Genomic DNA, 12,263 nt, shown 5'->3' with positions numbered 1-12,263 from the left:
ACCCATAACTCACCCATCCCTCTAACCAGCTGCTAAAAGGAAAGGCAAGATTGATGACATGGGGAAATGAGCTGGAGAAGTTTCACTTCTGTGTCAACACAGATTTCTAACAAGCACTGGCTACAGGATTTCCACGTTACGTTCTGTGCCACAGTTTTCCTGTCATTTTTTAACTGCCAAGAAAACAATCGTTTCCAAATGCATGACTTCTACTGCATCTAACATAGGACAGAGCGAAGGAAGCGGGCCCGCTTCCAAGTACATGTGTGGCTTAGTTATTCACGCAACAAATCACAGCCCTGGCAAGAAGAGAATGAAAAAAAATCCTCCGACGACAGTGTTCCAGAAAAGAATGAGATTGTCATGTAAACACAGAACTTGTTCCCTGCTCCTTTCAATCAAAGTCAACACGGCTTCCACGGGTACACAGCTGGAAAAAAAGTTGTCATGACAAGCGTTGAGGTATATCGAGCTCCACGTTATAGGCATTGTATGCCGGAGGCAAAAATTTTTTATTTCTGTGGAGAGGAAAATTACAATGATTGTTGGAGGAAAATGGCGGACTTTTGCCTTTATAAAATGATGTGCCTTGAGTAGGAACAAAATGGCAGTGCCTTCCCCCTCTTTGATTCTCTAAAGGAATCCACACCAGGATCTATCATGACAACATTCTAAGATAATGAAAGGTGTCCACCAACTGGGTTCACACAAAAAGCAAGCACTTAAAAATTCCACTGAACGCCAAATCTCTGACTATTGATTTGTTTTCACCTTCATTTGAAACGTCATTAGATGACAAGGAGAAAAAAAAGGGTTGGGATAATGTCTGGGTTTTTTTCGCCCAACCCAGTAAGCTGGATACAGAATTCCCCGCTTCCTTCCCTTCCTCAGATTTTAGTTTCTTTCATCTTTTATTTTGGTGGGGAGAGGAAAGGGGTTCAGAATATGCCACCCCAAAATATGGCACTTGGGCCTAAGGATTATCGTGAGCCCAAGGCATTTGAGATTCGAAAGATGTGGAAGGAAACCTTCCTGGAGCTCCCCTGATCTGAGTAAAAGCAGAAAGTCTACGAAATGAGGACTGCCATAAATTTTCTCTCCCAGGGAATTTTTATGGCCATGAAGAAGACGGACATTGGCACTGAGCCGGCCCAGCGCTGCTAAACATTACTAAGATCGCCCTTATCTCCCCTCTCATGAGTTTCCCCCACGTGTGTGCATGTGCGTTCCCACAGTCCGCAGCCCCCGAAGTCTAAACCCCTCTCCTTTGTCTGTCCCGCCTCCACGCTTTACCACTCTGTTAAAAGTGTATAGGGGCGTCTGAGTGGCTCAGTCGGTTAAGCATCCGATTTCAGCTCAGGTCATAATCTGGCGCTTCATGAGTTCGAGGCCCGCATCGGGCTCTGCTGACAGCTCAGAGCCTGGAGCCTGCTTCGGATTCTGTGTCTGCCTCTCTCTGCCCCTCCCCCGCTCCCACTCCGTCTCTCTCAGTCTCAAAAATGAACAGATGTTTTAAAAAAAATTTTGTTAAGGAAAGGCTGAAGGTAAAATAGGCAAATCCCTCCCTCGAGGATGGAGAACATGCAGGTCAAAACCCCTCGCCCCTTCCCACTGTTCCGTACACAAAATGCAGATCACTGAGAAGACGATACAAACTCCTATGTCCTGAGTGCCAACGACTCGAACCAAGGTCTCCTTAATCCTTGAATCGACTCTGAGACCTAAGCAGCCACTCCCTATACAGTCGGGGAAAGGAAGGCTTAAGGAAGGAAACGCATTTCCTCCCATGCTGAAACCAGTCTGCCGCACAGCAGAGCAGTGGGGAGAAAGGCCTATGCGTTTCTGACCTTGGAGCCTCGCCATAAATGGTCCGTATCACTCACGTGACACTTAATTGTCTGTGCCTCAGATGGCTCCAGAATGGCCACTCCTTTATGGTCTCCGATTTTGCTTTTTGTCCTCTCCCCAACTTGACCGAGAGTTACTCAACAGCTGGGCTGGTGTCTCCCAGGCCTTTTGTTCACCCTGAGGCAGGAAGAACTCGAAGACTGACAGCATTTTAGCTGCGGGAAAACAATCAAATACTCATTTAAATACTCATTTACAGATCTTTGTTAACCCCCGGTGGGGGGGTGGGGGTGGGGGTGGATTGCTGGCCATTCGAACCTCCCCCCACCCCCATCCCTCCAAGGGAGCTGATTTCGAAGAAGTAATCGGTGCCATGTGGGTCCACTCAGCTTGCACCTGCAACACAGCTTAGCTCAAATGAAACTCGGAAACATCAAAGTACACCTCAGACTACGAGTAGTGGTGAAACTACATCAGAGCACAACGAGCTCCACCTGCAAGGGCATTGCCACACCTGGCCCTCAGTGTTCCCCGCCTTCTCCAGACAGGCTCACACGCCCTACGGGCACCTGTGTGAAGTGCAAAGGACTGAATGAGATGCACTCCTCATATTTCCATTTTGAAAAGAAGGGAGGAAGGAGGCAGGGCCCCCCAGCTGTCCCCGTACCTTCACGTAGGTTGGATCCCACTGGAGACATTCCTTGGCCGCCACAAAGGCCTCATTCCATTTCCCGAGGCTGTAAAATGCACTGGATTTGTTGCACAGCAGGACGGCCAGCTCCCTGGGGGGAACCCTGTCAGAAAGAATCAACCGGAGGTCAGTAGAGCCCGAGCCATCTTTCTGCAAATGCAGAAAACCACCTTCGAGGTCACATTTCTGGGGCTGCCTGCCACCATCACCAGCTAAGGTCCCAATTACACCGATCACATCTGACCCTCCAGCCCCCAGAAATCCCGGGGCATTGGCAAAGTGCAACCACTCCCAAATCCTCTGCTCCTTTTCATGACAGATGTTCTCAACACCTTGGTTCTACCTCTGACTGATCTCCACGGATCTTTTCATTTTTTACAGACCGTTGGTGAAGCTTCTGTGAAAATGGTGACTGGTCCTGGGGTGCTGGGGTGGCTCAGTCAGTTAAGTGTCCGACTTCAGCTCAGGTTATACTCTCACAAGTCATGGGTTTGAGCCCCACATCAGGCTCTGTGCCGACAGCTCGGAGCCTGCTTTGGATTCTGTGTCTCCCTCTCTCTCTGCCCCTCCCCTGATCATGCTCTGTCTCTCTCTCTGGCTCTCAAAAATAAGTAAGTGTTAAAAAAATTTTTTTTTAAAGTTAGGTGATGCAGATAAGCACAAATAAAAAGCAAAGTAAACATCACCTCTACAACTGCCCCATCGTCAGTGCTTTGTTTCCGGCTTCTGTCCCCTTAAGTTGAAGGGATGAGGCCCCAGAGGTGCACAGAAGAGGCAGTGGGGGGTCAATGGGTGATCGATCAGCAGGGGCTGACTGCAGGTGTCCCGCCCAGATAACCTGGGCCGTGCAGCCATCCACAGCTGCAGTGAGCACTGGCTGCCACTAGGGGCTCCCATGGCCCTGTTCTCCAGATTCGCCCTCGTCTTAACGGGAGCTGCCCTCTCCCCGGGAAGTTGTGCCCCTGCTGCGGACTAAATTGTGCCTCTCCGTCCATATGTCGAAGCCCTGGCCCCCCATGTGATGCTATTTGGGGAAGAGGGCTTTCACCGGGAACTGAGCTGGCCAGCACCTTGATCTCAGACTTACCAGCCTCAGAACCGTGAGGAGTACGTTCCTGTTGTTGACTCCGCCCGGTCAATGGCATGTTGTTTTGGCAGCCCAAGCCCCACTCCTGAGGACAACTCCCCGGGGCCAGACAGCCTACAACCGAGGGTTGGCTGGCATGGGAACCAGAAGGTCAGCTCCCTGGCCCCAAAGTGGGACGGGCTCTGCAGTCCAGCTCATGCGCCAGAGCTCCCCAGGGGATCAGGCTGAAGCTGCCTCCAGAGGCCGCACCATCCCTGCTCGGAGCCCCTGCCCCTGCCCCATCCTCCTTCCCTCGGTCCCCTTCTCCTGAGAGCACTTGCTCAGCAAACCAAACGCACCTAAATCCCTATGTCAGCCGGCAGCGGCAGGGGGGAACAGTGGCAGGAAGGTTATGAGAGATAATAGGGGAGGGTCCGGGCAGGGGTCCCGTTAGCGGCCCCACAGTGTGGGGTCAGTCTACAGCCATAACCGCTACACCCGACTGCCTGTTTAAGAAAGTCAAATGCTTTGTGCTCGAGGCCCAGCTCTGACACCGTTCTGATCTGAGCCGGGAGGGGCGGAATTACAGGCCCAAATCAATGACACTCAACCCACATCCAGCTACTGGGTAGACACCAAGGTGACAGAAGGCAGGAGGTGGGAGCCGGGATTCAGTAATTTCACCCCGGGGCATTTCCCAGTACAAATTTAGGCCGCAGGCACCCCACAAATGCCAATCTCGGCCTCTTCTACTGCAGCGGTCCCCCAAGTATGGTCTGGGAGTGTCTGGTGTGCCCCAAGACCATCTCAGGTGGCCCACAAGGTCAAAATATTTTCCCAACGATAGCAGGCTGAATAATAGTCCCCCAATAATGGTACCACTTGTTGGCCAAAGAAACTTTGCAGATGGGATTAATTTACAGATCTTGGGGGGAGATTGTCCTGGATCAGGATACAACCACAAGAGTCCTTATGGGAGAGGGACAGAGGGAGACGTGGCTGTAGCAGAGGAGAGAGTGACATGACGTGGCAGCACACTGGGAAGAGATGCTTTGAGGATGAAGGAAGGGACCACAAGCCAAGCCGTGCAGGCAGCCACCCAGAGCCGAAAGAGGCAAGAAATGGGTTCTCCTCTGCAAAAGCCCAGCCCCACCAGCACCCCGATTTTAGCTTCAGGAGACTCATCTCAGCTTCTGACCGCCAGAACTATAGGATAATAAACGGTGTTTTCAGCCGCTAAATTGTGGTCATTAGTCACAGCGGTAACAGGGGACCACGCATGTGTCTTTTTCACACGTTCTCTCCCATGCGTGCAGGGAATCTTCCAGAGGCTACACAACGCGTGGTATCACAGTGGATTGAACGCAGAAGCAGATACGAGAAGTCGGATGCCTTCTGTTGGGACGGACATTAAAGAGGTCTGCAAAAATGAAAACTGGGCCAGCCACCCTTCTCACTAAGTTTTCAGCTTTGGAAAACATACTTACTTTGCATTATAATAGGTTACTTACGTTAACATATAATGGGCTTATTACTGATCTTTTCAATAGATGCTTAAAAACGGATTTTAAGCTTATCTCCGTTTTAAATTCAAATACAGGCTCTACTGAAAGCTACACCCTACACAGACAACAGCTCTTAGCTGTTAAGCGTGCTGCGATAATAAAAATGTTTGGGAACAGGTCTCCTGAAAGCCGAAGGGGCAGAGGAAGGGGTGGACCTGAGTCCCCCTGGGGTACACACTGTAGCCTGGGGGTAAACGGCACAGATGATCAAGAAAGTGAGAGAGATGGCCATTGAGAGAGGCTGGGGGCTGGGATCGTCCCAGGAACTCAGATTCCCATAACCAGACAGAAGGGGAAATTGTGCAATGCTTACCAACAGCGTCCTATGTTTCACTTTCTATTTCTCCAGTACTTGGTATTCTCTGTGCAGTTTCTGAGCTCACAGCACAGAGCGGATAAATAGGAAGTGGGCGAGAAAGAAAACAGAAACTAGGCGGCGTGATAAGAAATGAAAACATAAGCGGCAGAGTGAGTTTCCTTCCATTTGCTACAAAAAAAAAAAAAAAAAAAAAGCAAACGAAAGGTGAGGAGTAAATCCCAGCACTTACCCCCACGGATATAACTGCAGGAGAATCTGGATGGCCTCATCATACTTTCTGATGGCCAGAGAGAAGTTCCCGTTCTTAAGAACTTGGTTGCCAGATTCTTTCAACAGCTCAGCGTAAGCCGTGGGGTCCATCCTGCGAGCAGAGAGACGGGGGTGGGGGGAAAGGCTGGCGGCCCGGCCGCTCTCCCTTCACGTCTGCATTGCTGACTGTGGAGAGGCACTCGGTTCATTCTGGCCCCACCCACCTGCCGAGCACATCCTGACAACACCCCTCACCACCAGGGGACCACACGGGGCTCCTGGGGAGACTGTTTCTTCCCCAGTTCTTTTCTGACCTCAGTGGCAGCAGCCGGGGGGGGGGGGGGGGGGGGGGGCGGGGAGGGGGCGGGGGGGGGGATTCCATTTATTCTGTGCTAATGGCCGGCCGGGCACTGAGTGGTGAGGCCGCTTCTGCCCGCAAGACGACTGACACCTGGCAGGTCGTGTGTGCCCGAGAAGCGGCGGCTGTTCCCGAAACTGGCACTGTTGTTACCTTCTTGTTTACCCACCCACCACGGCCCGTAAGGAGGCGCCGTCCCCGCTGTGCAGAGGCGGAAACTGAGGCTCCTGGAGGTTCAAGTCACCTGCCCCCGGTTCCGACCTGATGGCCAAGTTTCTGCTCCTGACCACTGCACCGCATCGACTATTGGCAGCAGCGAAACTCAGTGGATAGCCCTCCCATCCTCTTGGAAGGGGGGAAAGGTCTAGAGGCCTCCATATACGAGGGGTTAGGACACAGGGCCACAGCCACTGCCTCTTCCGCCCTCTCCCCTTTCTCAAACACTCTAATATAATCCCCAGAGTATTTGTCCCTGAGATTACTTCTTGCGGGTCATTCCTTCTGTCTTACTCGTCTTTGTAGCCCTACAGACTGGCATATGAGGGCCATTTAAATATTCATGGTGTAACAGATTGGAATGCCAAACCCAGAAGGTTGCCTGTTACTGATTCTCTCTGATGTGTAGTCGGAGACAAGCGTCCAGAGCCTCACCTGCCCGTGGACCCCAGAAGTGTTTGCTGAGCAAAGGTAGTAGAGAGGAGCTTGAACCCATAACCCCAAGATCAAGAGTTGCATGTTCTACTGACTAAGCCAGCCAGGTGTCCCAATATGCCTCTTTTAGAAATAACTCCCCGGGGCACCCGAGTGCCTCCGGCAGTTAAGCGTCCAACTCCCGATTTCGGCTCAGGTCCTGAGCTCACAGTTGTGACATCGAGCCCCACGTCATGCTCCGACCTGAGCACCGAGCCAGCTTGGCATTCTCTCTCTCTGCCCCTCCACTGCTAGCTCTTTCTTTCTCTCTCTGTCTCTCTCAAAATAAATAAAAACTTTAAAAAATACTTCTCCACTGCAAGAAAAGGCCACAGATTTGTCCGAAATGTGTAAGGCTGTAAGCCCATGATTCACAGAGGAATACAAGTAATTTCTAAATATATGGAGAGTGAATAAAAAAGATCACTCTCACTAGAGAGCAAAGAAATGAAGAATTACAGCAACGAGGTATCATGGGGAAATACTTAAAGAATTAAAAGAATGACCCCAAATGTCGGGGGCTGTCATACACCGCTTAGAGGGGAAATGTACTACATCACGGACAGATTCAGTCTTACGGATGTTTGCCACAGTGAAATGTGGAAATAACCCTAAATGTCCTATGACTCGTAATGGATTTGAATCGGTTATAGAATTGGGGAGGGGGGGGCACCTGGGTGGCTCAGTTGGTTGAGCTTCTGACTTCCGCTCAGGTCATGATTTCACAGTTTCTGAGTTAGGGCCCCGCGTCAGGCTCTGTGCTGACAGCTCGGAGCCTGGAGCCTGCTTCGGATTCTGTGTCTCCCTCTCTCTCTGCCCCTAACCCACTTGCATTCTGTCTCTTTCTCTCTCAAAAATAAATAAACATTAAAAAAAATTTTTTAAAAATATATCCATATGGGAGAATACCACACGATTAATTAAAAAATCATGTTGTAAAAGAACATTTAATGATTGGCTATGTTAGTAAATGAAAAGTACAGTCTACATAAATAGGTGTATAATCCCAAATTGAATTTTTAACACATATAATATATTGAAAATATGCCAAGGGCCGCCTGGGTGGCTCAGTCGGTTGAGCGTCCGACTTCGGCTCAGGTCATGATCTCATAGTTTGTGAGTTCAAGCCCCGCATCAGGCTCTGTGCTGACCGCTTGCTCAGAGCCTGGAGCCTGCTTCAGATTCTGTGTCTCCTTCTCTCTCTGCCCCTCCCCCGCTCACGTTTTGTCTCACTCTGTTTCTCAAAAATAAATCAATGTAAAAAAAAATTTTTTTTTAAAGAAAATATGCCAAAATGAAACACCATTGAGATTCGGCAGCGTTTTAATTTTCCTTCTTGTACTTTTCTGAATTCCCAGCTGCTCTACAATGTACATTAATAATCAGAATATAAATGTTATTAAAATGAGACTCTTTAAGGGCTTAATTGAAGAATTCAAACACATTCCCACATTCCCATTCAAAGCATTTCCACTTTATTTACAAATACAATAAAAACAATTCATGTCAGAATTTTCGGGTTGTTTCCACCAACAGTGAGCTTTTAATGTTAGGTGAGCAAACGTCAAATGTATTCCTTCTCTTGTTTCTGCTTTTTCTCGGTAAAATGACGTCACAGGAAATAGGGGGATTGCCAGCCACACAGAAGGCTTTTTGCCTCTTTTTTTTTTTAAGTTTTTATTTATTTATTTTGAGACAGATAGAGACAGCGTGAGTGGGGGAGGGGCAGAGAGAGCGGGAGAGAGAGACAGAATCCCAAGCAGGCTCCGCACGGTCAGCGCACAGCCCAAGGCAGGGCTCGAACTCACGAAAAGAGCGAGATCATGACCTGAGCTGAAACTGAGAGTCAGATGCTTGACCGGCAGAGCCACCCAGGCGCCCCGCCCCGGCTTTTGGCTTCTTATTAGGATTTGTTAGCAGCCACGGTCTCCTGATAGGGAAGAATGCTTTATATCTCTTCCTTAGAACACAGAGGGCTTGGTGGTTGAGTCTGCTCTTTTTAAGCAACCGGGCAGTCTGTTTACAGAACAAATTGTTAAGTACAAATGGTAATGACATACAGTTGATGGCTAATACGTACCAAGCGCCTACTATGTGCCTGACATCAATGACGCCATTTCATTCTTACAAGAAAACCCACGAGGGAGTCATGACTGCATCCCCATTTGACACACAGGGACACTGCAGCAGAGAGAAGTTAAGCTACTTGCCACAGTGACACAGAAAGTCGTGGCACTACAGTGCACACCTAGGTGATGTGACCTTGAACTACAGTCTGAAAGGCCGGGACAGGGGCTCAAAGGTCAGCACCCAGTCAATCCCCAAGGCATGTGATGATTTGGCTGGCACCGAGCCCTCACTTCCAGGGTTTTTTTTTTTTTTTTTGGTGTGATGAAAGCCCGAAGTAGATAGTCTCACAGCTGTGGCGCTGGCTGGCAGTCATTTTCACTGCATCCCCATCAGGATTCAAGGTCCAGTTGTGGGGAGGTGTCATGGGCTGCCTGGCTACACCCAAGGAAGTAGAAATAAGAAAATACAAGTGCCCTCGGTAGAGGTTTTTTAAACCAGGAAGTCTGAAACAAAGCAGATTCAGGTTGTTGTAGCTTTTATTACTTGTTGTCTATATACACGTGAAACCCTGTAACTGACTTATAGGAATAGAGCAAAACCTTCAGACAGGGTTGGGCGTGGGGCCACTAAAATGGGCACAGGGAGGCTTTCCCTTCATACGTCATCTGAGCACTAGACATCTTGATAGCAAATTCACTTTTCTTGTTCTTGGGTTTTTTTTTTTTTCTTTTTTATGAAAATCCTTTCAAAAAACCCTGCAAAGACAGTCAATGATTTAAGACGAACCCTGGAATGCTGGGGATAGACAGTTCCGAACCAAGGCCAGGGGGAACAGTTCTTAAAACTGACTCCTTCCTACTCCCCACAGGAGAGAAGGTGGCCACAGACAGTCTGGGATGGAAATCCAAAGTCAGAACTCATTCTGGAGATTCCAATTTGTTTTCTTTGCCCTTCTTTCTTTTTTCTTTTCTTCTCTTTTCTTTTCTTTCCCCCCTCCTCCCCCCGGGGGAAGGCTTGTAAATGCTGATGGGGAAGAGTAGAGGTTTTCTGGAGAAACTCACCCAAATTTTTTTCAAAAGGCCTGTGGAAAAGTATGAGGTGCTGGACCCAAGCTTTTCCTACCCGGGTGTTTAATAAGAACAAGAAAGACCAGATCACCGTGTCCACCCCGCAGACGTCTCACCAGCCTGCACCAACCCACCAAAGCCCAGCTCAGTGGCCTGCCATAAACCCCAGGGCTGTCCTAATCCAGCCAATCCCCTTTATCCAACAACTTTAAATGACTTCCACCTTAATTTATAGCCTCAGTTACCCCCAACTACGTGTTCACCAAAGTCAGGATGGTGATTCGAAAACCAATGGACTAGTTCAGCTCCAAACCACCCTTGTGCAATTTACATCCTAAACGTAAATAAATAACAATCTCCCTAATATGTGGGGTCTCTTGACTGCTTTTAAAGCTATGCCTCTTTTAATGAAATTTTCACTTACTCACCCAACATATTCGTGCCTCTCAAGAGGATCTAGAACTTTAGATTACTCCAATGTTAATATTTACATGGAATTAACCTGGGTGAGGCACTGTCCTGGGCATCGGGGGTTTCGTGGTGAAAGGGCAACCACTATTTCACCTGCAGGAAGTTTATTGTCTGTTAGAGACATGGACATAAAATAAATAACCACACAAATATTACAGCTAACGGATTGTTCTTCTGAAGCAGAAAAGTAGAGGGTAAAAGAAAGCTTATAAAATGAGAATATAACTTTAGAATGGGGAGGGCAAGTGACATGTAAGCCAAGCCCCAAAAGTGAGTAGTTGGCCCAGTGAAGAATAGGGCCAGGGGAACAGTATATGCAAAGGCTCTGAGCTTCATCGTTCAAGAACTGCCAGGGGGTGGGGACAGAAGTGAGGCTGGAAAGTAATTGGTAATTGCTGTAAGAGATAAATAATCTGGGATCATGAAGGCCGACCAAGGATACCAGAATTCATCTTAAATACGCTTGAGAAAGCAGCCCTGTCCACTCCAACTTTCTATGATGATGGGAATGTTCTGTTTTGTACTAAGACAGTGGCCACCAGCCACATGTGGCTATTACGCATTTGAAATATGGCTGGTACAGAAGAACTGAATGTTTTGTTTCAGCTTCACTAACCTTAATTTACACAGCCACCTGTGACCCATGGCTACCACACTGGGCAGTACAGCACCAGAGGCTTTTGCGCTGGGGATTAACAAAAACTAACTCCATCATGCTGGCTGCAGGCAAGATGGAGAGAAATGAACCAGTGTAAGGCACATTCAGGAGGCAGACACTCTCCATGGGACTACAGGGCAGGAAGAGTCAACTCCAAAGCTTTTAGTCAAAATTAACCTTGCGTTACAGAAATAGGAGCTCTAGGGGTCCCTGGATGGCTCAGTCGGTTATGCATCCGACTTCAGCTTAGGTCATGAGCTCACGGTCTGTGGGTTCAGGCCCCGCGTCAGGCTCTGTGCTGAATGCTCAGAGCCTAGAACCTGCTTCAGATTCTGTGTCTCCCTCTCTCTCTACCCCTCCCCCACTTGCGCTCTGTCTCTCTCAAAAATAAATAAACATTAAAAAAAAATTTTAAAGAAATATAGAAAGCTCTGGTTTCAAACACAAATGGATATAATGTTGAATTATCTTCCAGACACACACACACACACACACACACACACACACACACACACACACACAGCCTCGCCCCTGAGGATCCATTTTGATGGCACTGAATCGAACGGTATAAAGTACCCAATTTGGGGAAACACACAGAAGCCTGACAATGGATCACGTGTGACCGTCAGGGATGTGCCAAGTAGAAATATATTCTACAGGAAAAAGAGAAAAAAGGATCAAGAGAAAATCTCTAACATTTTAAAATATATTTACAAAACTTATCTGATTTTTAAAGGATGATGCTAACATGGGAGTAGGCAGATGGGTGGGACAAAATAGAATATCCAGAAACAAATATATACTACTATCAAAGAACTCCATGTGTGATAAGGACGGATTTTTAAGAGATAGGAAAAGAATGAGTCACTTTGGTACAACTGGCTGACCATCTGGAAAAGAAGTTAAATTTCTAACTCATAGCGTGTGCTAGGCTAAACAATGGACACACACACCCCCGCCAAATCTGCCCGCGCCCCAAGCCCCAGAACCCGTGAATGCAAAAGGGACTTTGTATGTGCAGTTAAGATTATAGGCCTTTAGACAAGGAGATCATCCTGGATGATCTGGGTGAGCCCAGCCTAATCACTGGACCCTTACAAGCAGAAAACCTCTCTGGCTGGAGTCAGGAAGATGCCAGGGAAGAAGGCGGGAGAGATGTGGCACATGACGTGGAACTAGGGAAAGCCCAGCCCCATCACTGACTGCCTTGC

At 48.4% G+C, this 12,263-nt stretch overlaps 1 protein-coding gene and 1 long non-coding RNA gene across 2 annotated transcripts in view; both read right to left on the bottom strand.

Moving 5' to 3' along the window:
- Positions 1–12,263, bottom strand: part of TRANK1 (tetratricopeptide repeat and ankyrin repeat containing 1) — a 100,529-nt gene that overhangs the window by 74,762 nt on the left and 13,504 nt on the right. Inside the window, exons 2-3 of the mRNA XM_045436633.1 lie at positions 5,719–5,850; positions 2,516–2,642 (exon numbers count right to left, since the gene is read on the bottom strand). Coding sequence (XP_045292589.1) covers positions 2,516–2,642; positions 5,719–5,850 — 259 coding nt within the window. The remainder of the gene's footprint in view (positions 1–2,515; positions 2,643–5,718; positions 5,851–12,263) is intronic.
- Positions 9,375–11,348, bottom strand: LOC123575833. The gene is made up of 2 exons (XR_006701026.1): positions 9,918–11,348; positions 9,375–9,611 (listed from the first exon to the last, which is right to left on the bottom strand). It is a non-coding gene; the product is annotated as an uncharacterized LOC123575833 (long non-coding RNA).

This window comes from Leopardus geoffroyi, chromosome C2 (assembly GCF_018350155.1).
Source record: "Leopardus geoffroyi isolate Oge1 chromosome C2, O.geoffroyi_Oge1_pat1.0, whole genome shotgun sequence".
Lineage (NCBI taxonomy): Eukaryota > Metazoa > Chordata > Mammalia > Carnivora > Felidae > Leopardus > Leopardus geoffroyi.
The sequence above is the reverse complement of the archived record's forward strand: the minus strand, read 5'-3'. Positions and strand labels throughout refer to the sequence as shown.